This window comes from Notamacropus eugenii, chromosome 3 (assembly GCF_028372415.1).
Source record: "Notamacropus eugenii isolate mMacEug1 chromosome 3, mMacEug1.pri_v2, whole genome shotgun sequence".
NCBI lineage: Eukaryota > Metazoa > Chordata > Mammalia > Diprotodontia > Macropodidae > Notamacropus > Notamacropus eugenii.
In genome coordinates, this window is record NC_092874.1 from 38,990,494 (window position 1) to 39,013,703 (window position 23,210).

Sequence of the window (23,210 nt, forward strand, 5' to 3'; positions counted from 1 at the left end):
CTCAGGTGAGAAGGTTTGTAGCTGGCGACAGATCAGGTTTTCACCTGCTCTTCATTCTAACAAGCTATAACCTGCCCCTCCCCCCACCATGAGGGCAAGGACTATTTCATTTTGCCTTGCCATCTCTAGTGCTTTCCGTGGTGCATTACATATAGTTAGTGTTTATTGTCTTTTTAAAAAGTTGAACTGATTGAAATTGAATTCACTTTTAAAGCATTTAGATTCTTAATGCATCTCCAATGGATGCCTTTAGTGTGCTCTCAGACTTCAGTAACCAGTCCCCATGGGGAGGGTGGGCATGAAATCTAGCACAAATACAAATGGTGGAGAGGGCCCCAAATTTGGCTTCAAAAGGACCTACATTCAGATCTTGACTCTTCTTGCTATCTGTGTGAGTTTAATCAAGTTACCTCTCTTCTCTCAGCCTCAGTTTCTCCATCTGTAAAGTGAGGAGCTCAGACTAGATGATCACTAAGAATTCTTCCAGGTCTATATGCCCTAATCCATTCCCTTAGAAGAGTTTCATATCAAATGCATTCTCATTTCTCTTTGGGGAATGTAACATCAGCTAATCTATGTGGGAACTTTAGATTTCCCTCCTATTGTTATGACCATATTTCATACTAAAAAATCCTCTGGTGAGCATTGCCATATGAACAGTCACTTATGATAATGAAAATAATAGCTTTTAGGTTTGTAAAGTGCTTGACAAATACCATCTGATCCTCACAACCTCTAGGCAAGGTAGGTGCCATTTTCCCTGTTTTACAAATAAGGAAGCTGAGATTGAGAAAGGTTAAATGAGCTAGTAAGTATCTGAGAAAGGCTTTGAGCAATCGTGTCCTTTCTTCATGTCTTATTTCCCTTCACTTGGTGATCATTCTTGGCCTTCCATTTATCCTAAAATGGAAGCATTTGGGTGGCACCATAGTGAACAGACCCCTGGGCCTGAGTCACAAAAACCTGAGTTCAACTCTGGCCTCAGACACTTATTACTTGTATAATCCTGGGCAAGTCACTTACAGATGCCTCAGTTTCCTCATCTGTAAAATAGGGATGATATCCCAGAGGTGTTCTGACTGTCATATAAATTATTTGTAAAGTGATTTGTGGATATTAAAGCTATAAAAATGTTATCTTTTATTACTACATTCATCATTCTTTCCCCTTTCCACTCATTCTCTGTGCATCAAGTTTTCTTCTTCTCTCACTCTCACCCAACTATTTTCCTTAGTGGGGCCATCTGTGGAATATGTGAGACATATGAGTTTAGGAAAAGTGCTACCTCCTTCGCCTCGCCCTTTGCTGTTTCCCTCCCCTCCCATCTCTCCCTCTCCCTCAGTATATACATATATAATATAGAATTTTATCTCCTTCTTTTTTCAGTTTGCGACATGAAAAAAGCAGATGTGTTTTTCCTTTGCGATGGCTCTAATGTGGTAACTGAGCTGGAATTCGGCAAAATGGTTTGTTTTTTGGCAGACATCGTTGATAATCTTGATGTTTCATCAGAAAACACACATATTGGAATGTCCCAATTAGGCACCCTTCACCAGGAAATAATACAGTTGAATGATACCTTGGATAAAAATGAGCGGAAAGCTAAAATTTTGGCTACTTTAAAGCGCAATGGAAGTGCTCAGCTAGAAGATGCACTTCTCCACATGAAGGACACATTCGTTTCTGGAAGCAGGATTATGGCTGGGGTCCCTCAGACATTGTTTGTTGTTCTATCTGGGCAGTCAAAGGGAAGCACGACCATGGTGACCAAGGCTGTGGCAAAACTGAGAGAGCTTGGTGTGTGTATCATGGCCTTGGGCATTGGGAAAGTTCGAAATGATGAGTTTCTCCACATCACCCATAACCCTGAGAAAATCATCACAGTACCTGATTTTGATAAGTTGAAGGATGTAGAAGTGAAAAAAAGGGTCATCCGGGAAATCTGTCACAATTGTCAGCAGAACAGTAAGTATCCCCCTTTCCCACTGCTGTTTGCATTCTTATTGGACATCTTGCCAATTTCCAATTTTCTGATAGCATTCCATGGCATCCCTCTTCCCCACTCCTTAGAAAACTTGTCACCAGCAAGTTATGTACTCTGGGACAGGGAAAAGGAGATAGTTGACCTGTTCAAAACTATGATAAAGGCACTAAGCTGTCCTCAGCTGGATCATCATCTAGCTATCACCAGTGCCCTTGGCACAAAGAGTGGGGAGGACCAGTTTTCTATTTCATGTACTTACATGCATCGATCCTTATAACCAAAGGCAGGCATATGACATAGTGGATGGAGAGCTAAACCTAGAATTAGGAAGACTTGAGTTCAAATTCTATTATTTTTGTAAACTGAGAACATTGCAGCAGTCCCAAATGTCTTGGATACTTTAAAAAAAAGACACTCATAATTCTGTAATTGGCTATTTGCCCCTTCCTTCCTATCCCTCCTATCCTTCCTTGGGTTTGTACGTTAATGGGTGATTATTTTTCCTCCTATTTCCAGGTTGCTTTGTGGATACTGTTGTGGGCTTTGACATCTCCACCCATCGGAGAGGACAGACCTTGTTTGAGGGTCAACCTTACCTTGAATCTTACCTTCCACGACTCCTAGAGTCTATCAATTCCCTAAGAGGTGTGAGCTGTGGGAGAAAGACCCAAGTGAGTGTGGCATTTAAGGTGAACACTGACACCAGTTTTGAACCCAGGTTCCAGATCTATGAAAAAACAATGATGGAAACCCTGAGACAGGTCACAGTCAGTGGGCCATCTCACCTTCAAGTGGCTGATCTAGAATCACTTTGGAGTATATTTAATCACTCTGAAAATCATGGAAAGGTAACTACAATTTTCTGGGTCCAAAATCTTGGTATTCTTTTCTCCTTCCACTACTCCAATTAGTTTTTAGCAATCAAACCTTCCGCTTCTCCTGCTTCATCTCTCTCTAGGTGATACTCATTTTTTCTGATGGTCTCCAGCATGGGACTGATGATCTCTGGAGGCTTGAAAAGAAATCAGATGAGCTCAGAGAACAAGGTAACTGATTGAAAAATGTCATGGAATTTATTCAATACCTTTCAACCTGCATTCCAGGGTTGCTCTGGACCTTGGCATTTGCTGGAATAATAGCAAATCAGACCTTTAAAGATGTCCCATAGGCTTCCTTTTCCCCTCTTGCAGCTCTTTTAGGGATGTGCTAGAACTCTTCATGAAGGGAATTACAAGGAGTTACTGATCCTATCTTTGGAGCACAAGGAATGGTCTTCTTTTGGCTTAAATCTTTATATTTGTTACAGAATTGTGCACATTCATGATGTCCCAGGAACCACATCTCTAGAGGGTGCAGTTCTGGCTTGAAGTTTTATTTATTAAAATAACATTGGTTTGGCTTGACTTGGATTACTATTTGGGCGGTAGTAGGAATGTTCTATGATCATGCAATTCTAGTTCAGTCTGGAATCCCTGGAGTCACTGTGAGCTTGCCAAACAGGAATCTCTCCGTACTAGATCTGTTCCCTCTGTGCAAGTCTTAAAATAAGGAAGGTCCAGAAATTTGTTATTAAATTAGATCTCTGAAACTTTAGAATTCCCACCCCTAATCTGATGGTGAGCAGCTTACTTTCTTCCTGAATTTTTCAAGAGTCACATGATGGAGATATACTACAAGGAGGGATAAAGCAGGGGTGCCTCATCTCCCTTATTCTATATTTGTCATCATTATTTGACATAGTTCTAGAAATGCTAGCAAATAAATAAGGAAAGAAAAGGGGGTAAAGAGGGGCAAAAAATAAAACCTGCCTTATTTGCTAATAATCTGATGGCTGTTTAGAATACCCTAAGGAATCAGTGAAGAAAAATTGAGAAGATTTATAGCTTTAGTCAAGTTGCATTTTATGAAATAAACCCACAAAAATGAGCAGCCTTTTTACATGAGAATAACAAAATCCAAGAGGCAATAAACAGGAAAGAAAATCTCATTCAAAATAAGTTTAGAATGCATGAAATATCTTGGGGTCAATCTACCAAAGCACACTGAACACTTGTATAGATTCAATCACAAAATGTTCCATGAAGGAATAAAAAAAATAAAACATAAGTAGCTGCAGGAAATTCAGTGTCCATGACTGGACTGGGCCAATATAATAAAAATGGCAATATAAGCAAAGTGGATTCCCTGACTTCCTTTAAATTCCAACTAAAACCTCATCTACTACAGAAAGCCTTTCCCAACTCTTCTTAATTGTAGTGCCTTCCTGCTCTCAAATCCTATTATTCTGTATATGTGTATCCTCTATGTATGTGTATGTATATGTATACACACACACACATATATGTATACCCTATATATAGCTTGTTAGTACATATTTGTTTGCTTGTTACCTCCCCTATATGTTAGGGTAAGGATTGTCTTTTCCCTCTTTGTATCCACAATATTTACCCCAGTGCCCAGCACATAGTAGACACTTAACAAGTGTTTCTTGACTGACTGAATTACAGATTTAACACTACACTAAACAATAAAAGAGATGCTTTACAGAGCTAGACAAATTAACAACAAAATTCATTTGTAGGAACTAGAATGTGGAAGGGAAAATTTAAAAAGAGATAGGAATGATGCAGAGAGAATAGCATTATCAGACCTCAAACTATATTATAAAGTAGGACTCATCAGCTATTTGGAAATGGTTAAAAAATAGAAAAGTAGACTAATGAGACAAATAAGAAAAGAGAGAATCAGAAATAATGAATCTCAGTAACCTGGTGTTAGACAAATCTGAAAACATGAATTACCTATAAAAGGACTCACTATTTGATAATAACAAGTAGGAAAAATGGAAAGCATTGTGGAAGAAAATTAGACTTAGAACAGCATCTTACACCACATTCCACACTAGCACAGTGCCTGGCTTGTCGTAAGAGCTTAAAAAAAAACTTGTTACATAATTAGACATGCATTAATTGCTATGCATGATGTCTTATTATGGGAAAGTGTCTATTTAGGTTTTTTTTCATTTGGACCACTCATGTTTTATCTCTCTTATTTATATTCATAAGGGTTGATGGGTTTGTTTATTGTTGCCCTGAATACCACCTCTCATCATGAAGACTTTTCATCCATTGAATTTGGAAAAGGATTTGAATACAAGACACATTTAAGCATTGGAATGAGAGACCTGCACAGCACACTGACAAAGTACCTGGTGAGTTAAGTTGGTTGTCCAAAATTAAGGTGATTTAAACATTTGTATTAGGAGTGGCAAGAGATTGCCTTTTATTGGCTTTGGTTAAATGAGTACCCAGTTATCCCTCTGAGGCCCCACATTAAATGGAGAAGTTTTAGGGACCTGAATATCTTTTCTTCTTCAACCTTTCTTTCTTGGTAGCACCAAAGTAAGCTATTCAAATTCATATAGGATGGTAAAATAAAGTAAAAGTAAAGTAAGTGTTCCTAACCATTCTTCACATTGGACCAAGGTCCCATTTTGGTGGATAATTCAATAAGGATTGGTGTCAGGAATCATGCTAAGCTCTGGGTTACAAAGAAAGGCAGAAACAGCCCATGCTCTCAAGGAGTTCACAGACAAGCAGATAAAAATATACCCAGGGCAAACTGGAACAGAGGGAAGGCAGTAACAGCAATAGGAATGGGGAAAGGCTTTTTGTAGAGTCTGAGACTTGAAGGAAGCCAGGGAAGCCAGGCAGTGATGAAGGGGTAGGATATTATAGGCATGGGGAACAGCTGGAACAAATTCCCAGACTCTGGACATGGAGGGTCTTATTCAAGGAATAACAGTGAGGAGGGAGTCACTGGATTGGTGAGTCTGTAAGAGGAAATAAGGCATAAGAAGATTGGAAACGTAGGTGGGGACCAGGTTTATTTATTTTGTATGCATGTTGTATTTATGTACCTAGGAGTGGGTTTTATTGTCTTAACAGCACGTAAGGTCCAGGAGACAAGATCTCATTTCACCTTTATGTTCCTCTTGGTCCATGGTGTTTAATAAAGACTCATTTGGTTTGATTCCATTTGAAACTTTGAAAACATTAACCTGGACGAAGTCGTTTCATTTATTTATTTATTTTTAGTTTTCAACATCCGTTTCCACAAGATTTTGAGTTCCAAATTTTCTCCCCATTTCTCCCCTCCCCCACCCCAAGACAATATACATTCTGATTATCCCCTCCCCCAATCTGCCCTCCCTTCTATCATAGCTTTCCCTTATCCTCATCTTCTCTCTTTTCTTGTAGGGCAAGATAGATTTCTATACCCCATTACCTGTATTTCTTATTTCCCAATTGCATGTAAAAACAATTCTCAAAATTCGTACCTAAAACTTTGAGTTCCAACTTCTCTCCCTCCCTCCCTCCCCACCCATCCCCACTGAGAAGGCAAGCAATTCAATATAGGCTATACATATGTAGTTATGCAAAAAACTTCCATAATAGTCATGTTATGAAAGACTATTTCTCTCCATCCTATTCTGCCCCCCATTTATTATATTCTCTCTTTTGAACATGTCCCTCCCCAAAAGTGTTTACTTCTAATTACTCCCTTTTCTGATTTGCCCTCCCTTCTATCCTCCCCCTCACACCTTTATCCCCTTCTCCCCTACTTTCCTGTAGTGTAAGATAGATTTTCATACCAAATTGAGTGTGCATGTTATTCCCACCTTAAGCCAAATGTGATGAGAGTAAACTTCACTTTTTCCCTCTCACCTTTCCCCTTTTCCCCTCCATTGAAAAAGCTTTTTCTTGCCTCTTTTATGGATATAATTTGCCCTATTCCATTTCTCCCTTTCTCCTCCCAATATATTCCTCTCTCACCCCTTAATTTTATTTTTTAGATATCATCCCTTCCTATTCAACTCACCCTGTGGTCTCTGTCTATATGTATATAATCCCTCTGACTACCCAAATACTGAGAAAAGTCTCAAGAGTTACAAATATGATCTTTCTGTGTAGAAAAGTAAACAGTTCAACTTTAGTAAGTCCCTTATGATTTCTCTTTCCTGTTTACATTTTCATGCTTCTCTTGATTCTTGTGTTTGAAAGTCAAATTTTCTATTCAGCACTGGTCTTTTCATCAAGAATGCTTGAAAGTCCTCTGTTTCATTGAATGACCATTCCCCCCCCGAGGTATTATATTCAGTTTTGTTAGGTAGGTGATTCTTGGTTTTAATCCTACTTCCTTTGACCACTGGAATATCATATTCCAAACCCTTTGATCCCTTAATGTAGAAGCTGTTAGATCTTGTGTTATCCTGATTGTATTTCCACAATACTCAAATTGTTTCTTTCTGACTGCTTGCAATATTTTCTCTTTGACCTGGGAACTCTGGAATTTGACTACAATATTCCTAGGAGTTTTTCTTTTTGGATCTCTTTCAGGAGGTGATTGGTGGATTCTTTCAATATTTATTTTACCCTCTGGTTCTGGAATATCAGGGCAGTTTTCCTTGATGATTTCATGAAAGGTGATGTCTTGGCTCTTTTTTTGATCAAATTTGATCTCAAATTATGAGGCTTTCAGGTAGCCCCATAATTTTTAAATTGTCTCTCCTGGAACTATTTTCCAGGTCAGTTGTTTTTCCAATGAGATATTTCATATTGTCTTCTATTTTTTCATTCTTTTGTAATTTCTTGGTTTCTCATGAAGTCATTAGCTTCTACCTGCTCCATTCTAATTTTTAAAGAACTATTTTCTTCAGTGAGCTTTTTGAATCTCCTTTTCCATTTGGCTAACTCTCTTTTTAAAGCATTCTTCTCCTCATTGGCTTTTTGGATCTCTTTTACCATTTGGGTTTGTCTATTTTTAAAGGTGTTATTTTCTTCAGCATTTTTTTGGGTCTCCTTTAGCAAGCTATTGACTCGCTTTTCATGATTTTCTTGCATCACCCTCATTTCTCTTCCCAATTTTTCTTCCACCTCTCTTACTTGATTTCCAAAATCCTTTTTGAGCTCTTCCATGACCTGAGATCATTGCATATTTATTTTGAAGGTTTGGGATGTAGAAGCCTTGAATTTTATGTCTTCCTCTGATGGAATTCTTTTTTCTTCCTCATTCAAAAGGATGGAAGAAATACCTGTTTACCAAGCCTTCTATAGTCTTATATTTTTTCCCTTTTTTGGGCATTTTCCCAGCCAGTTACCTGACTTTTGAGTCCTTTCTCAAGTGGAAGGCATGCTCTAGGGACCTATAACTTCTCAGTTCCTCCAAGGTGGCACAATCAAGTGAGAGGAGTTTACTCCTCTCCTGACCTGTACTCTGATCTGGAAGCAACGACAAGCTTTTGTGCCCGGGATCTGGGAGTAGGTTTCCCTCTCTACAACTGCCTTGAACTCCACCATGCCAGAGCTCCTCCTCACTCCAGGGCCACCACTCAGGGCTGAGATGCAGATAAACCACTCTGTTCCACCAGGGTCTTTAGGCTGAGGACTCCAAAAATGGACACTGTGTCACAGTGACTTCCACCATCCTGGGGCCAGGGCTAGGACTGGACCCTGCTCCCTTCTCACTCAGGTGAAAGAGCTTTCTTACTGACCTTTGAAGCTATCTTTGGTGTTTGCAGGTTGAAAAATATGGGAACTGCAGCTGCTGTCCATGATTCTGTACCCTGAAGTCTGCTACAGTCCTGTCCCTGCCATGCCCAGCAGACAAGGCTGGGCTGTGTTCCTCTCTGAGCCCAGTGTGGTAGACCTTTCCTATCATTCTTTCAAGCTGTCTTAGGCTGGAAATCTCTTTCACTCTGTTGTTTTGTGACTTCTGCTGCTCTATAATTTGTTTAGAGTCATTTTTTACAGGTATTTTATGGACTATGGGGGGAGAGCTATAGCAGGTTCGTCTTTGCCATCTTGGCTCCACCCCCCCTTTTTTTAAGAGGCAACTATGGTGCAGTGGGTAGAGGGCACTGGATCTTGAGTTAGGAATGTCTGAATTCAAATCTGACCTCAGACATTTACTGCGTGACCCTGGGCAAGTCACCTAACCTCTGTTAGCCTCAGCTTCCTCAACTGTCAAATGGGGCTAAATGATAGCGCCTATGTCCCAGGGTGGTTGTGAAGATCAAATGAGATAACCTTTGTAAAGCTCTCAGCACAGTGCCTGGCATACAGCAAATGCTGTGGAAATGTCCATTCCCTTCCCTTTCTGGAAGAAGGATGCTCATGCACTTTTTCTCCTCTCTAGGACAATATTGCAGAGAGACATTGCTGCTGTGCCTTTTGCAAGTGTTCAGGGGCTCCAGGAGCACCAGGATTTACAGGATCAAGAGGCTCAAAGGTGCTTCTACAATTTTCTAGGATTTTGCTCTAGGCTGTTTGGTGAGGCCCCTTCTCAGAATGATGTTTTTAAATAAAGGAAATACTAAATTTCAGTTAGAGATTAGTGGGGAAAAAAGAGATGCAATTTTTTCCCATTCAAATTCACAGACTACCCCCCCCCCCCATAAAATTTGTCTGTAGAGCCTTAGTTAAGATCCAATCTAGGGCCAGCTAGGTGTCTTAGCAGGTAGAGCGCCTAAGTCAGGAGGACCTGAGTTCAAAACTGACTTCAGACATACTTACAAGCTGTGTGATCCTGGACAAGTCACTTAAACCCTATAATCTAGTCCTTGATTTTTCAGAAAAAAAAATGTTGTAGTTAAGTGACTGCTCAACATCACACAAGTACTAAGTAGCAAATGCTTTGAGCTGATGTTGTCTGACCTAAGTAACAGCCAGCATTTCTATGCTGCTTTTAGGCTTGGAATGTGCTTCATGAGCATTTTTTCCATAGGGAATGGCAACCAGAAATGAGCTCAAAAATTTTATCTTCTAAAAGGAGGACTGGCTGGCTTGTCCCCTCCTCAGGCCTAGCACACAGAGTAAGCTAGAATGAGGACTTTGATTCAAACTCCTAAGGATTTCATGGGTTCAGCTCCATGGTCATGACTTACATGCTGTTCTCTCTTCTTCCACAGGGATCTCTGGGCCAGAAGGGCAGCCAAGGGCACAGAGGAGAAGAAGGAGAACCAGTGGGTCATTCTGACTCCTTGTTGATTGCTTTTCATTCAGGAAAGCTTTTGGCCTCCTGTCAGGGGCTGCAGGGTGAACACTTGGGGCAAAACCAGTTGACTTCCATCTAATGGTTGGGTGGCCTGGAGCTCCTTTTTGGCCCAGGCCTCCTTCCCCACACTAGCTACATTGTATCCCAAGTTTCTGGTAGTTATGGAGCCACCATTCCCTTGTACTTGCAAAGTTATAGTCTAGCCATCTGTGCTCTCCTTGGTGCTCATCTTAACCCAATTTCACCTATATAAATACATTTTCATGGGAGGAAGAGGGACAGAGTTGGGGGTGAGGGAGAATGTGTACAGTCCCAAACCCACATATTCTCTGAGGTGGTCCTGACCACATTTGAAGGCTCCTCAGGAGGAATGCCTTTCCATGGTTCATGTTATTAAATCATTCTCAGTTAGTGAACTCTGCCCTATGGAGGGACCCCATGTCAACTGGCTTCTTGCAATAGCCATGGTCGCTCCTTTGGCTCAATGTGACCATTCCTGGCGAGGGCTGCCCAAAGCCCTTAGAGAGCTCTGGGAGAGTGGGCACAAGAAGAAATGGTTTCTAGATCTTGGACCACAGCATAAGTTTCATGGGAGGTGCCCAAGAATCCATTTGCAATCTTTGATGGTATTTCTGAGGCAGCATGGGGTGGAGGATAGAGAGTCATCCTTGAAGTCAAGATGACCTGGGTTCAAATCCTGCCTCTCTCATACACACTGGCTATATGACCCTGGGCTAATCACTTAACCCAACTCTCAACCCAACTCTCTAACACTCCAAGTTGTTAGAGAAGGTCTTGGCCTGCCCTGGTAGAGAGTAAGGAAACTCACCTGGAAATTCCCTAAACTGATAAAGTCACAGGTTCAGATCCTGTCCCTATAACTGGAGAATTTCAATTACAGAGCCAGCTCAGGAGGGAGATGGGAGGCAAAGGGGTGGGGTGAGAGAGACCTTCTGCATTAGCTTTACAAGTAGATTTGTCTATTTGTGCATCTACTACCTATGAGGCGTTTCCCATGTCCTGTTAGTTTTTCTAAAAGTCAGGTTTGTAGTAGCAGCTCAGCTCCATTTTACTGGATGAGATTTATCTAAATGTTTTTGGTTGCTTTTCTCAGGGGACAAGAGGAAACAGTGGACCAGATGGACAAAGAGGTGCCCAGGGATGTCAGGGTGATAAGGGCCTTAAGGTAAGAATCTGTTGGAAATATTGTTTAAGTCTCCCTTTCCACCACCCCTCTTCCTCTTCCCCTCTCTCTTCCTCTTTCTTTTTTCCCCTCTCTCCTCTCCCTCTCCCCACCTCCCTCTCTTTCCCTTCTCCTCTATCTTTGTCACAGTCCATCTCCACTCTTGACTCTTATTCAAGTCAATATCCCCCTTAGGGTCTGTACAGAGTAAAAAAGTCTATAAACCCTAAGACATTTTAGTTCAGCGATGTCATCTATTTTAGGCCTCAGTACTGACATCTGTAAAATGAGTGGGTTCTAAAATCCTTTGCCTCTATTTTTCCATCTGTATTTATAAATGACTAATGTTTAATCTCTTTCAGGGAGTCAGAGGAATGGATGGAGTTGAGGTACAGTGAAATTTTCCTTCTAAATTTGTATATTTGTTCCTAAGAATGTTCTATCCGTCATGGTCACAAACCATACTTCGTTAAAGAGTGACTTCTGACACATACTTCTTGTTTCTTTTTTGCTTTGTCAGGGTGAAGAAGGAGATTATGGAATTGATGGGATAAATGGAGAAGAGGTAATTTTCCCCTTCATCCAGTAGTCAATAGTCAATAATCAATAAACACTTTTTAAGCACCTACTAGGTGCCAGGCGTTGTACTAAAGGCTGGAGATACAAATAATAAGGAAGATGGTCCCTGCCTTCAAGGAGCTTATAGTCTTTTGTTCAAAGTGTTTTAATTTATTTTGTTAAATATTTACCAATTTGACATATAAATAAATTTTTAACATTCGTATTTTAAAATTTTGAGTTTCAAATTCTCTCCCTTTCTCCCATCCTTCCCCCCTCTTTGAGAAGACAAGCAACTTGATGTTACTTATACATGTGAAGTCATGCAAAACATATTCCATATTAGTGATGTTGCAAAAGAAAACTTAGACTAAAAAAAAAAGGAGAAAAATAAAGTTGAAAAAGTATGCTTCAGTCAGCATTCAGAGTTCATCACTTTTCCCTCTGGATGTGGATGGCATTTTTCTTCATGGGTCTTTTGGAATTGTCTTGGACCATTGTCATGATCAGAATAGCTAAGCCACTCAGTTAATTATCATACAATATTACTATTGTGCTACAAGAAATAATGAACAGGAAGACTTCAGAGAGGCCTGGAAAGACTTATATGAACTGATGCTGAGTGAAAGGAGCAGAACCAGGAAAACTTTGTACATGGCAATAACCACAGTGTGTGAGGAATTTTTCTGGTAGACTTAGAACTTCACTGCAATGCAAGGACTTAAAAAATTCCCAGTGGCCTCCTGAGGCAAAATACCTTCCACATCCAGAGAAAGAACTATGGAATTCAATTGTAGAATGAAGCAGATGATTTCTCCCATTCATTTTTATTCTTCTATGCAACATGACTAAGGTGAAAATGTATTTAATAGGAATGTATATGTAGAACCTATACAAAATTGTACGTCATCTTAGGGAGGGAGGGGGGAGGTAATGGGGAAGGAGGGGGAGGGAAAGGAAAAAATCCAAGATATATGGAAGTGATTGTAGAACACTGAAAACAAATAAAATAATTTTAAAAAATTATCTTGCAATATTCCTATTATTGTGTACAAAGTTCTGGTTCTGCTCACTTCACTTTGCATCAATTCACATAAGTCTTCCCAAATTTTTTTCTGAAACTATTACCATTTGTTATTTCAATCAGATACCACAACTTGTTCAACCATTCCCCAATTGATGAGCATCCCTTCGATTTCCAATTTGTTGCCACCACAAAAAGAGCTGCTACGAATATTTGTGTATATAAAGGTCCTTTGCCTTCTTCTTTGATCTCTTTGGGATATAGACCTAGTAGTGGTATTGCTGGGTCAAAGGGTATGCAGTTTTATAGCCCTTTGGACATAATTCCAAATTGCTTTCTAGAATGGTTGGACTAGTTCACAACAAGGAACTTACAATCAAAGAGGGAAAGACAACATATGAAAAGAAGCTGAAAGGAAGAGGGTGCTGCCAGAGGGTGGGAATGATGATGGTCATGGAGGTGAAAGGAGGAAGAGCAACTAATGGAAAATGAAGTTAACTGGAAAATTCCAAGCCCTCTGTAGAAGGAGGCTTTGGGAGGCATTCATCCTCAAGCCCTCCAGTCGGAGGAGAGAGGTAGCAGAGGAGGTGTTGAGTAGCAAAGCATAATCAGTCTCCATGAAGATGAGACTTCAGGCAATGAGCCCAGCTCTTTAGCATTAACTTGGCATATAAAAAGAAGAAAAAAACACATCTCCTTTTCTTTTCTGTTTGCAGGGCTTCCATGGAATTCCAGGGAAGAAGGGAGAGAAAGGGGACCCAGGATCCCGGGTAAGGTTTGCTAACACCTACAAGAAGTCAGGGCACTGTGGTGTCAGTACTCAGAGTCAGGAAGATCCAGATTCAAACCACCCCCACCTCCCTGCCTTACTCTTACTCGTTCTATGACCAAGGGCAAGTCATGTAACATCTGAGCCTTACTGTCCTCATCTGCAAAATGAGGATATTTTCTGTAGTGAGAAGCAATATTGTACAGTGTACCTGGAGCCAGCGTTGGGATCAGGAAGACCTGGGTTATTATCTTACCTCAGTTACATACTTACATTTAACCTCTCGGTGTCTCAGACACTCTACATTGCAGGACAAGTACCCATCTCCATTGGCAAAGAGCGTTTCCACACTGGGAACTCCCTTTGGCAGTGAAATGGCAGTTCTGGTTGTTTGTTTGTTTGCTTAATGTTGTGAGGCTCAAATGAGATAATGTATAGAAAGCACTTTGAAACTTGAAGGTGATATAGAAATATTAATTATTATTTACTGATATGCATACATTTATTTATGCTGCATGAGTATTCTTAAATATTTATGGCACAGATGACTATCACCATGAAAAAACCATGGATGTGTTTCTTCCCATGGCTTTAGAGTATGACACTTAGCTCCAAAGCAGGATGAGAATCCTTAAGATAGAAGTATCCAGAGAACTCAGTAGTATTTGCTGGGTGTCTACAGTCCTTTCATGCCTCACAGTTGAAAGATTACCACCAATATCACACCATAAAAAGAGAAAAACTCAGTGTACAAAAAGAAAAGCTTGAATAAAACTTGACTTGCGATGCATCTAATCATCCTGGAAGCATTTATAGATTAAATTGTTGGGAAGGCAATTGACACCAAATGAAATGTACCTGCCAGCATTTCTGATCATCTAATTCCATCATCCATGGTGGTAGAAGTGCCATATTTGCGTTCTACTGCTTCAGTACCCAATGGCCTAAGTAAGGCAGTGAGAAAGGTACTTAGGTGACATTGAGAAAAATGGCTAAACCAGATCACACACTTACAGAAGAAATCAGTACAGGCAGTGGCAGAATTTTAAAGACACTTTGAGATCAACTTTTAATATCTCTCAAAGAGGAAGATTCCAAAAGAATGAAAAATATTATAGAAGATATTATTATCCTCTTCCAAAAGGAGGTGTGGAAGATATTGGCAGCCGCCTACCCCTATTCTACTTTCTGGTTTCTATCAGGATTTTATGAGAATGTTCTGTGCAGAAAGTGAGGATACCCTTAATAAAAATATGAGAAAGGAATAGGCAGACTTTATGGGTGATTTTCTGTAACTGATCAAATTTGCATAGTCACACATTTGAGAAATATAAAAAAAAATAGAGTCCCCTCTGTATTTAAAATTTATTTATTACAAACATTTGACTGGTAGAGCAACATACAGCATTAATAAGATAACCCATGATTCTAAGTACAATTGTAGAGATGACCTTGTTTAATTATTCTTTAAATATTGATTTAAAATACGGCAGAAAACAGGAAGCAATATGTTCACCAAAGATGCCTATAGAAGAGTAAGTACCTACAAATGGTGAGTTCTTCAGATGCCTGTCTTTGTAGATGCTTATCATATCATTCCCTGGAACTGGATATGATCTCTTCACTGAGTTCCATGGTCCCCCTAAAGAGATCCATGCAGCAAACCACCCTAGGGAAAAAGAAGAAGTGAATGAAGAATATATATTGTCCAGATTATACTTTGTTTTAAGGGTAGTCTGATGAGTTAGACCATCTGGTACATAAGTCTTAGATAGGCATTGCAGGTGGACAATGAGGACAAGATGGGCTAGATCATCAGCTAAATTACATAATGTTTTCAATGATTTTTATAAGCCTCCCCTTTTTAAAAATCAGTAATCTCCTGTTGAGTGGCCCACAACCTGATGAGTAGTCCACAACCTTGTGGAGATTGTGGTATTCCACAATCTACAGTCACTTAGAATCACTAAAAAAAATTTTAAATATTTTCTTTAACTAAGGCTTTATCTGAGGGATAAAAACAATGGACATCATTGCCATAATTTGACTGAGTAGTAAAGAATTATAGACCAAAATCAATATAAAAGATATCAGGGAGATATCGAACCTAAAAAGGAAGTGAGGCAGTCATATGGAAGAGTGGGAAGTGACAGGTGGACAGCTCATATTCTCTGTTGAGATTCCTGTAATGTCAAGAAACTGGGGGAGACCCACCCACTGCCCAGCATCTTGGGTGGAACACATGCAGAGGATTAAAGGAGAAGGATATGAATAAGAGTCATGAATCATGAGGAGGCATAGATGAGTTGTAAGCTGCACCATCTGTAAGAGCACAAATACCTTGAAGTAGACTCTCCATAGTTGTCAATTAGATAATACCACAACCACAGAAGAATCAAATTGTAGATGACCTACAGGAAAATGGTAAGATGCAAGATGAATCTTTCTTTTCTCCCAGCTGATTTCAGGACAAGGATGGCATCTTCTTTATTTTTATAGCTCCCATACAATGCATTGTATTTAACATGATTTTAAAAATATTTCTTAAAAGAACAAGCAAATCTCATGTACAAAAGACGTCCATCTCAGCAAATTGTACCCCTCCTTGTGAACGTTTTCACCTTGTACCTTTTCCTGTTTTAATTTCTCCCTATTGCGATGCTAGAAATTAAGTCAACTTTTTCAGCTACCAGGCAAACTGAGAATTTACCACAGACTGTTAAAGCCACAGGGAACCTGGTTCTAATGCTTAGCACAGTGCGAGGCACATAGTAGGCACTTCATCCAGGACAGAATAATTGAGATAATGATGATTTGGAAAGCTAGTTTTCCTTTTCATATAGGATTTGTTGGCATTTCATGTTCTTTAGGGCAAAACTTACTATAAAATGATGTCATCCTAAAAGTGAACTATATTCTCACTCAGAACTTTTTTGTTTACAGGGAAGTCTAGGTACCAGAGGCACCCCTGGTGTCCGTGGCGGAAAGGGATTTCCAGGAGATCCTGTAAGTTTCAGGGGCTAAGCTGACTTCGTATTGTACGGTTGGGACTCACATTCCATTTCAATACCCAATATGGATCATGCTACTATATTGATAAGTGAACTTTGGAAAAAGCCCAGTTAAGTCTTAGAGACTCTAATGGAAATAGTATCTTTTATGAGATCTGCTATGAGAAAGAGATTAGCATGTCACACATAGTTATGCTGAAGACAGACCTGGAAATCCATTACATTGGAATGATGCCATTTATCTGTGATAAAAGCATCATCGGTCATGCTGTGGATACTGGGAAATCAGGATATGGCCCCTTTCCTGGCTGGAGAATTGTCTTAGTCAGTCCTGGGACACAATGAGCCTTTGGGAATTTGTTAGCAGAGGGTGTTCCTTTGCATCAGAGAAGCCTTATAACCTTGTAGGAAGAATCTCTTCCCCTTAAGGGATATATTTTTCTTTAGTGCGTTTTCTTAGCCTGAGAGTTTAGAATATTATCTGCTTTTCTTCCCACTCACTAATGACTTTTGGGTTTATTTTTATTGGGGAAAGTATAAGTATACTTGGTCTTAAACTTGCTTTATCCAGAATTATAACTAGAAATTCTAGTTCCCCAAGCCATTTTAGTTTTACGGGGAGGGAGATGGTCTAAGGTATGGCCACACCTGTGTTAGGTAGGGATATGATGGAGACAAGGGCCAAGGAAGTAGAGGAGGTTGAGGAACTGGGACACAAAGGTGTTTGAAGGGGACACGGTTAGGGTCAGTTACTGAACTTGTCAGCAAAGAGCGAGACTGAGCTGGAGGTCCACTGATGGCAGCACCAAGTCTCTACACAGGATAGCACCGTCTTTAAAGGAGCAGAAAGATGCTTGCAGGATGATGGTGTCATGGCACCAACTCTCTCCTGGTGGTATAGAAAAGAAGAAACCACCCATAGAGAGAGTGCCAAGGGATGTGGTACCTTAGGAAGAAGCTAGTTTTCAGGGAGCACCAGAAGATGGAAGGCATAGGAAGAGATGACCAGGGTGAAGGGGATTTTGTCAACAATAGATGAAGGTCCAGAAGGTACAATGAAGGGAAGGCAAAAGAAGATGGGGACAAGGGAGGGGCAGAGCTGAGTTTTTACTGAGTAGGAGAGATGACAGCTGCCTTTGCCACCAGTTCCCAGGAAAGGGCCATGTTGGTCATAGGCCCCGAAGGAATGGCAAGTTGAGACACTAAGGAAAGGCAGCCCAGGATCTAGGAAAGGAAATGGGCCAGTCTAACACTCCATGGGGTGGAAGAACAGGAGAGGAAGCACAAGCTTCCTCTCCCATGTTGGCATCTGGGGCAAAGTCCCAAAGAATTCATACTATCTCTGATCTCCTCTTTCCTTAGGGTGAGCCTGGAAATGACAATGTCTTCAGAGGATCTAAGGGATCCAAAGGACAGCAAGGACGACAAGTAATATTACAAATTGTACTTTTTCTACGATGATTCATTCAACTTGACATATGTCTAATGACCTTAACAGAAATGAACACATGTACCTGCCTCTACAGAGACACAAAAATCATCCTGAAAAGTTGTAGGAGAACATTTCATTAGAAATCAAGTTAAATTTATTGCCCCTGTGGAGTTGACAATTTAAAGAAAATCTATTAAGTAATATGTTTCTATTTATCTTTTACAAATTCATATTAAAATGAGACAGGCAGGTAGTATAGTGAATAGATCACAGGTCTTAGGAGTCAGGAAGACCTGAGTTTAAAACCTGACTTGCCTCAGACAAGTCATTTCATCTTCTATTCTCAGTTTTCTTATCTATAAAATGGGAGCAATAACAGCACCCAGAGTGTAGGGTTGTTGCAAGGCTCAAATGAGATAATACAATTTTCCCTGCCACATTGTGGAGGCTAAGGGTGCAGTGCCCCCACAATCTGGAAAATCCACATAAAATCTTTTGGCCCTCCCTTCATACCAGAGAAGTCTGAAGTTTTTCTTTTCCTTTTAGAGGGCAGCTAGATGGTGTAGTGGATACAGCACCAGTGCAGGAGTCAGGAGGACCTGAGTTCAAATCTCACCTCAGACACCTGCCACTCACTAGCTGTGTGACCTTGGGCAAGTCACTTAACCCCAATTACCTCATCCTGAGTCATCTCCAGTCATCCTGATGAATATCTGGTCACTGGATTCAGATGGCTCTGGAGGAGACGTGAGGTTGGTGATCTGCGCAGCCCTCCCTCACTCAAAACAAAATCAAGGGCCAGTCATGTCATCATTTCTCTGATGGCATGGTCTTCTTTGGCAACGAAGGATGAACACACATACACAGTTCTTCATTGTAAAATCTGGGTTAAGTATCTGGCCAGAGGGTTTGTTTCTTCTGCTGGCCTTTCTTTGTTGTCTGCGGCTTCCACAGAACTCCCCCCAAATTTCCATTTTAATTTCTTATGTCGACCCACCATGTGTTGAAACCACAATGGGAGAAGTCATGATGTGGAAGGGATAACTGTATACATGATGTGCTTTAACCGTAAGGTGCTATTTAATATATATACATATATGTAATATATTACATGTATACTATTTATATGTTTGTTCATATTAATGTTTTTGTTTCACTGTGTATATGTGTTATCACAATATATACAAAGTACTTTGCTATTTACATGTTAGCTATTATTATTAAAGTTTCTGATTTCCTTAAATTCAGAATAAACACTTGGAGAAGAAACTATTAAGTTTCTGGCCAGGATAGTCTATAAGGAGCCACAGAGACCATGTTTTCAGGATTCCTTGGAAAGCTCTGAAGTCAGAGGACCTGGGTTCCAACCCTGCCTTACTTCCTATGTGACCTTGAAGAAATGATTTCATCTCTTTAGGCTCCAGCTTCCTTATCTATTTAGCCTAGTTAGTTTCTAAAATTCCTTCCTTCTCTAAATCTTTGATTCTATGATCTTGATGGATACTTAGTTGGTAGATGCAATACTCAGAAGATTCTAGAAGGGCGGACTTTGAAGTTGGAGAAAGCATGATTGATTCTGAAGTATCTGAGAATGTTAATCTGAATACTGTATTTTATTTCCAGGGTCGAAGAGGGCAGAAAGGCACAGATGGCGAGCCCAACTCGAGAGGAGATATAGTAAGAGGGGTCATGGGTACATTCTATGTTTCCCTGTCTTGTTACACCTGTTGTATATCCAAAATGTTGTATATGTTGTATATTACAACAACATATGTTGTTATACAAAATGGAGAGTTAGGGGATCCATAATCGGAAACATAGTTTCTAGCATCTAGGAAAGACATTGCCGGGTAAATCTGAAGAGATTTGAAATAAATTTAGGTTTTCTAAAAGTTCCTTCTGTGCTGGCCAGATGTACTTTGAATTTTTTAAGTTCACAAAATTCCTACAAAATGAGTAAAAGTTTCTACTTCTCTTTACCCTCCCACCCCCTTTTCCGCCCCCATCATTTGGCAGATGGGAAAAACAAATCAGGGAAGATTTGAAAAGATCAAAACAAGTTGGTGATGATGATAAATAGCCCTTTGCAAAACTAGCACAAGTAGGGGTTGGTGGAAGAAGATTAGAGTGTGTGTGTGTGTGTGTGTGTGTGTTTTAAGAGAGAATAACAGGTTTGGTGGATGACCTTATTATTTGATGACTATTTCCTTACTGAAGTTAGAGATGACCATTTACAATAGTTGGAAGTGTTTCTACGGCGCAAAGATCATGAAAGGGGAAAATCATGTGTTCTTCATTAGCAACATCCAAAGGACAGGCAAAGGCTCCTATCTCTGGCTTGGCACTTTGGTTCAAGGGAGGTAATGAAACTACTTGGCTTGGTTATCAATGCCAAATTTTGGCTCCCTTTCTTAGTGGCTCTGCTGGACGCCCTCCTCCAGAGGGAAATGAACAGGAATAAATTGTGCAGAAATATGGTTAAGTTCCTATCAACCATGTTTGTCTCAAATCATAATTCTCAAGAGAAAAAGTATGTGATCGTCTTAGTGAGGCTTTACCACCTGCTTCTGGTGAATATCTTTTGAATCTTTGCCCTGTGTTATACAGGAAGAACATAAAGGAATGTAAATGAGAGGAGATAGAAATTGTCAGGGGAGGTGAGAATGGGAGAAAAGAGGAAGCAAAGAGCCCTCATTTAATGGAGGTTTCGGTGCCTATGGATATTCGTTGGCTTAAGAAGGGAAAATGTTTTCATTTGAACCAATTTTGACGTTATCAAAGTCGTTAATTGGGTTCCTTCAAGCAGGGTTTTTCAGAGGCTACGCAAGGGGTAGGCGTTAGTTCAGCCGGATCTTTTTCTACATCCCCATGGTGCCTCTCTTGTCTTTTACTCTGGTTGTCTATGCCTTGATCATCTCATTTCGTCCTCATCCCTCCTTGTTAGCCTTATATCTTTTAGGTTCTAAGAGAAAAGCTCTCTGCTTCCTCCTTTAGAGTGATTGATGGTGGTGTCATGGAAAGAGTTCTAGAGGCACAGTCAACAGACCTAGATTCAAATTCCAGCTCTGACATTTACTTAGATGTGTGACTTACTCCCACTGAACCTCAGACTTTCTTCCACCTAGAAATTTATCATGTCTTGGGGTTTTTTTTAATAATAGAGCATCAGACTTAGAATTATAGAGTTAAGTTCCAATCATTCTTCATACTAGACCGGAGGGCCCCTGGAACTTCCCATTTGCACGATCATTGGACCTTTGAAACCTTTGGGTTTTTCCATATAACCTAAAGCCAAACTTTCTTTTATGTATCATCTCAATTAAAGTATGCATTTTTTAAGAATAGGAACTAGCTTGCTTTTGCGGGGACAGCCATATGGGAGTTCAAATCCAGCCTCAGACACTTTCTGGGTATCCTTAGGCAGGGTACTTAACTCCTTGCTTGCTTCAGTTTTCTCATCTGTAAAATGGGGATAATCATAGCCCCTACCTCTTAGAGTTGTTGTGAGCATCAAATGATATATATTTATAAAGCACTTAGCACAGGGTTTGGCACTTAATAAACACCATATATATGTCAGCTTAATATTATCATTGGCTATTACTATGTGTTTCTCCAGCATGTAGGGAAGTGCTTGGCATATAGTAAGCATTTAATAAATCTTTTTTTATTCATTCATTCACTTAACCTCTCAGCCTCAGGTTCCTACTCTATAAAATGGGCATGATAATAATACTTGGAGTCCATACCACGTAGACTTGATGTGAAACCCTAGTGAGATAACGTGTATATAAAGTATTTTTCAAACTTTAAAACACTGTATGCCATTTATAACTGTTGTCACTATTATCTTCTCTACTTTTGGGGTGTGAATCATGTGGGACAGATCAGTCAGAGGAGTCTTCGGATGAGGATAAGTTTATACAATCACTGACAGAAGCCAGAACATTATCATTGCTGTGGTTACTACATCGAGTGACCAAATGTCACATTAGGTGGCAACATGGATATGTCCATTTAGATATAATGCATTTTAGATGTAATTAATGGATACCCAATTTAGAGAGGACCCTGGATCGTACAGAATCACATCCTCCTCTTGTTGCTGTCTTCACAGATGTCCAGAGGGCTTCCTAGACAGAATCATGAAGTTGTGCCTTTACTTTCCCCTTTCTTTACCCATTCTTTCTTCTTTCTGTGCCACACTGTTCCCCCCATGCTAATGCCTGCACACAAGGCTGCATGAGCTAGGCTCATTTATACTGAGGTGTAAATGACTGATAAGGCATAGATGTCTCCTCTCCCAGAGGTGCTTTGCCACAATATTCCCCATTCCTGCAGATCTCATATTCCTCACCTATTCTGTTTTTTCTTTAAGTCTCTTTTTGGCTCTGAATTTCATTAATTGTACTTGAAATATTTCCAGGGATAGGAGGGTCTCGATTATTTTTTCCAGTTTGGTTATTTCACGATTGACAAGTCAGAATTGGAAGAGTCTAAGTGGCCACTAGATGACGGTGCTGAGCCGTTGTATCTGCTCTGGCCTTCAGCTCAGCTCCCAACACAGAGACGGGGGAGAAACTCCCTGGAATGAACAGCTCTCTGATGAAAATGGTGGTGGCTTTGGTGCTAAAACATGATTTGCCATTCTCCATCAGCAATTTCCAAAGCATTGCAGCAGGCTCAGGAAAGCACCGGGGGCCCTAGAGACCAGGGGACCAGGATGGAAGTGAGCCTTGGAACCCAAGTCATTCTGAATTAGAGCTGATGCATGAGGAGGCCCCTGAGCTGAGAGAGTCCCTGGGTGTCCTCTGAGACAGGAGGGGAAAACCTGGGCCCCAGGGTCATTTGTTTCCTGGAGAGCAATATCCCAGATAATTGGCAGTGGCTGTTGGATGTCGTCTGGATTTGTAATGACTTCTAGATTGGTTTGCAATCAATCCTCCCAATATTAGGATGTAATTAAGTGCCTGGCATGGAAAGTCCTACAGAAAAAGCACCTCAGGGAAACATCTTTCAGGATGTGTTCATTATGTGTGTCAATCAGGCAAGTTTTCGAACATCAAAGATTTTGGATTCATTTTAAAGCTACATTTTCATTGTCTTTTCTGTTTCAGGGACCAACAGGTCGAAGAGGGATCCATGGACCAAAGGTACGGGTTGTGTATCACTTCCCCGTTATTGCACATATGAG

The 23,210-nt window shown here is 40.3% G+C and overlaps 1 protein-coding gene across 1 annotated transcript in view; it reads left to right on the plus strand.

The window, feature by feature from the left end:
• Positions 1-23,210, plus strand: part of COL6A5 (collagen type VI alpha 5 chain) — a 116,893-nt gene that overhangs the window by 42,627 nt on the left and 51,056 nt on the right. The window contains exons 8-21 of the mRNA XM_072651298.1: positions 1,387-1,965; positions 2,501-2,832; positions 2,943-3,030; positions 5,050-5,195; positions 9,182-9,274; positions 9,954-10,007; positions 11,154-11,225; positions 11,585-11,611; positions 11,743-11,787; positions 13,521-13,574; positions 16,517-16,579; positions 17,947-18,012; positions 19,640-19,693; positions 23,134-23,169. Coding sequence (XP_072507399.1) covers positions 1,387-1,965; positions 2,501-2,832; positions 2,943-3,030; positions 5,050-5,195; positions 9,182-9,274; positions 9,954-10,007; positions 11,154-11,225; positions 11,585-11,611; positions 11,743-11,787; positions 13,521-13,574; positions 16,517-16,579; positions 17,947-18,012; positions 19,640-19,693; positions 23,134-23,169 — 1,709 coding nt within the window. The remainder of the gene's footprint in view (positions 1-1,386; positions 1,966-2,500; positions 2,833-2,942; positions 3,031-5,049; positions 5,196-9,181; positions 9,275-9,953; positions 10,008-11,153; positions 11,226-11,584; positions 11,612-11,742; positions 11,788-13,520; positions 13,575-16,516; positions 16,580-17,946; positions 18,013-19,639; positions 19,694-23,133; positions 23,170-23,210) is intronic.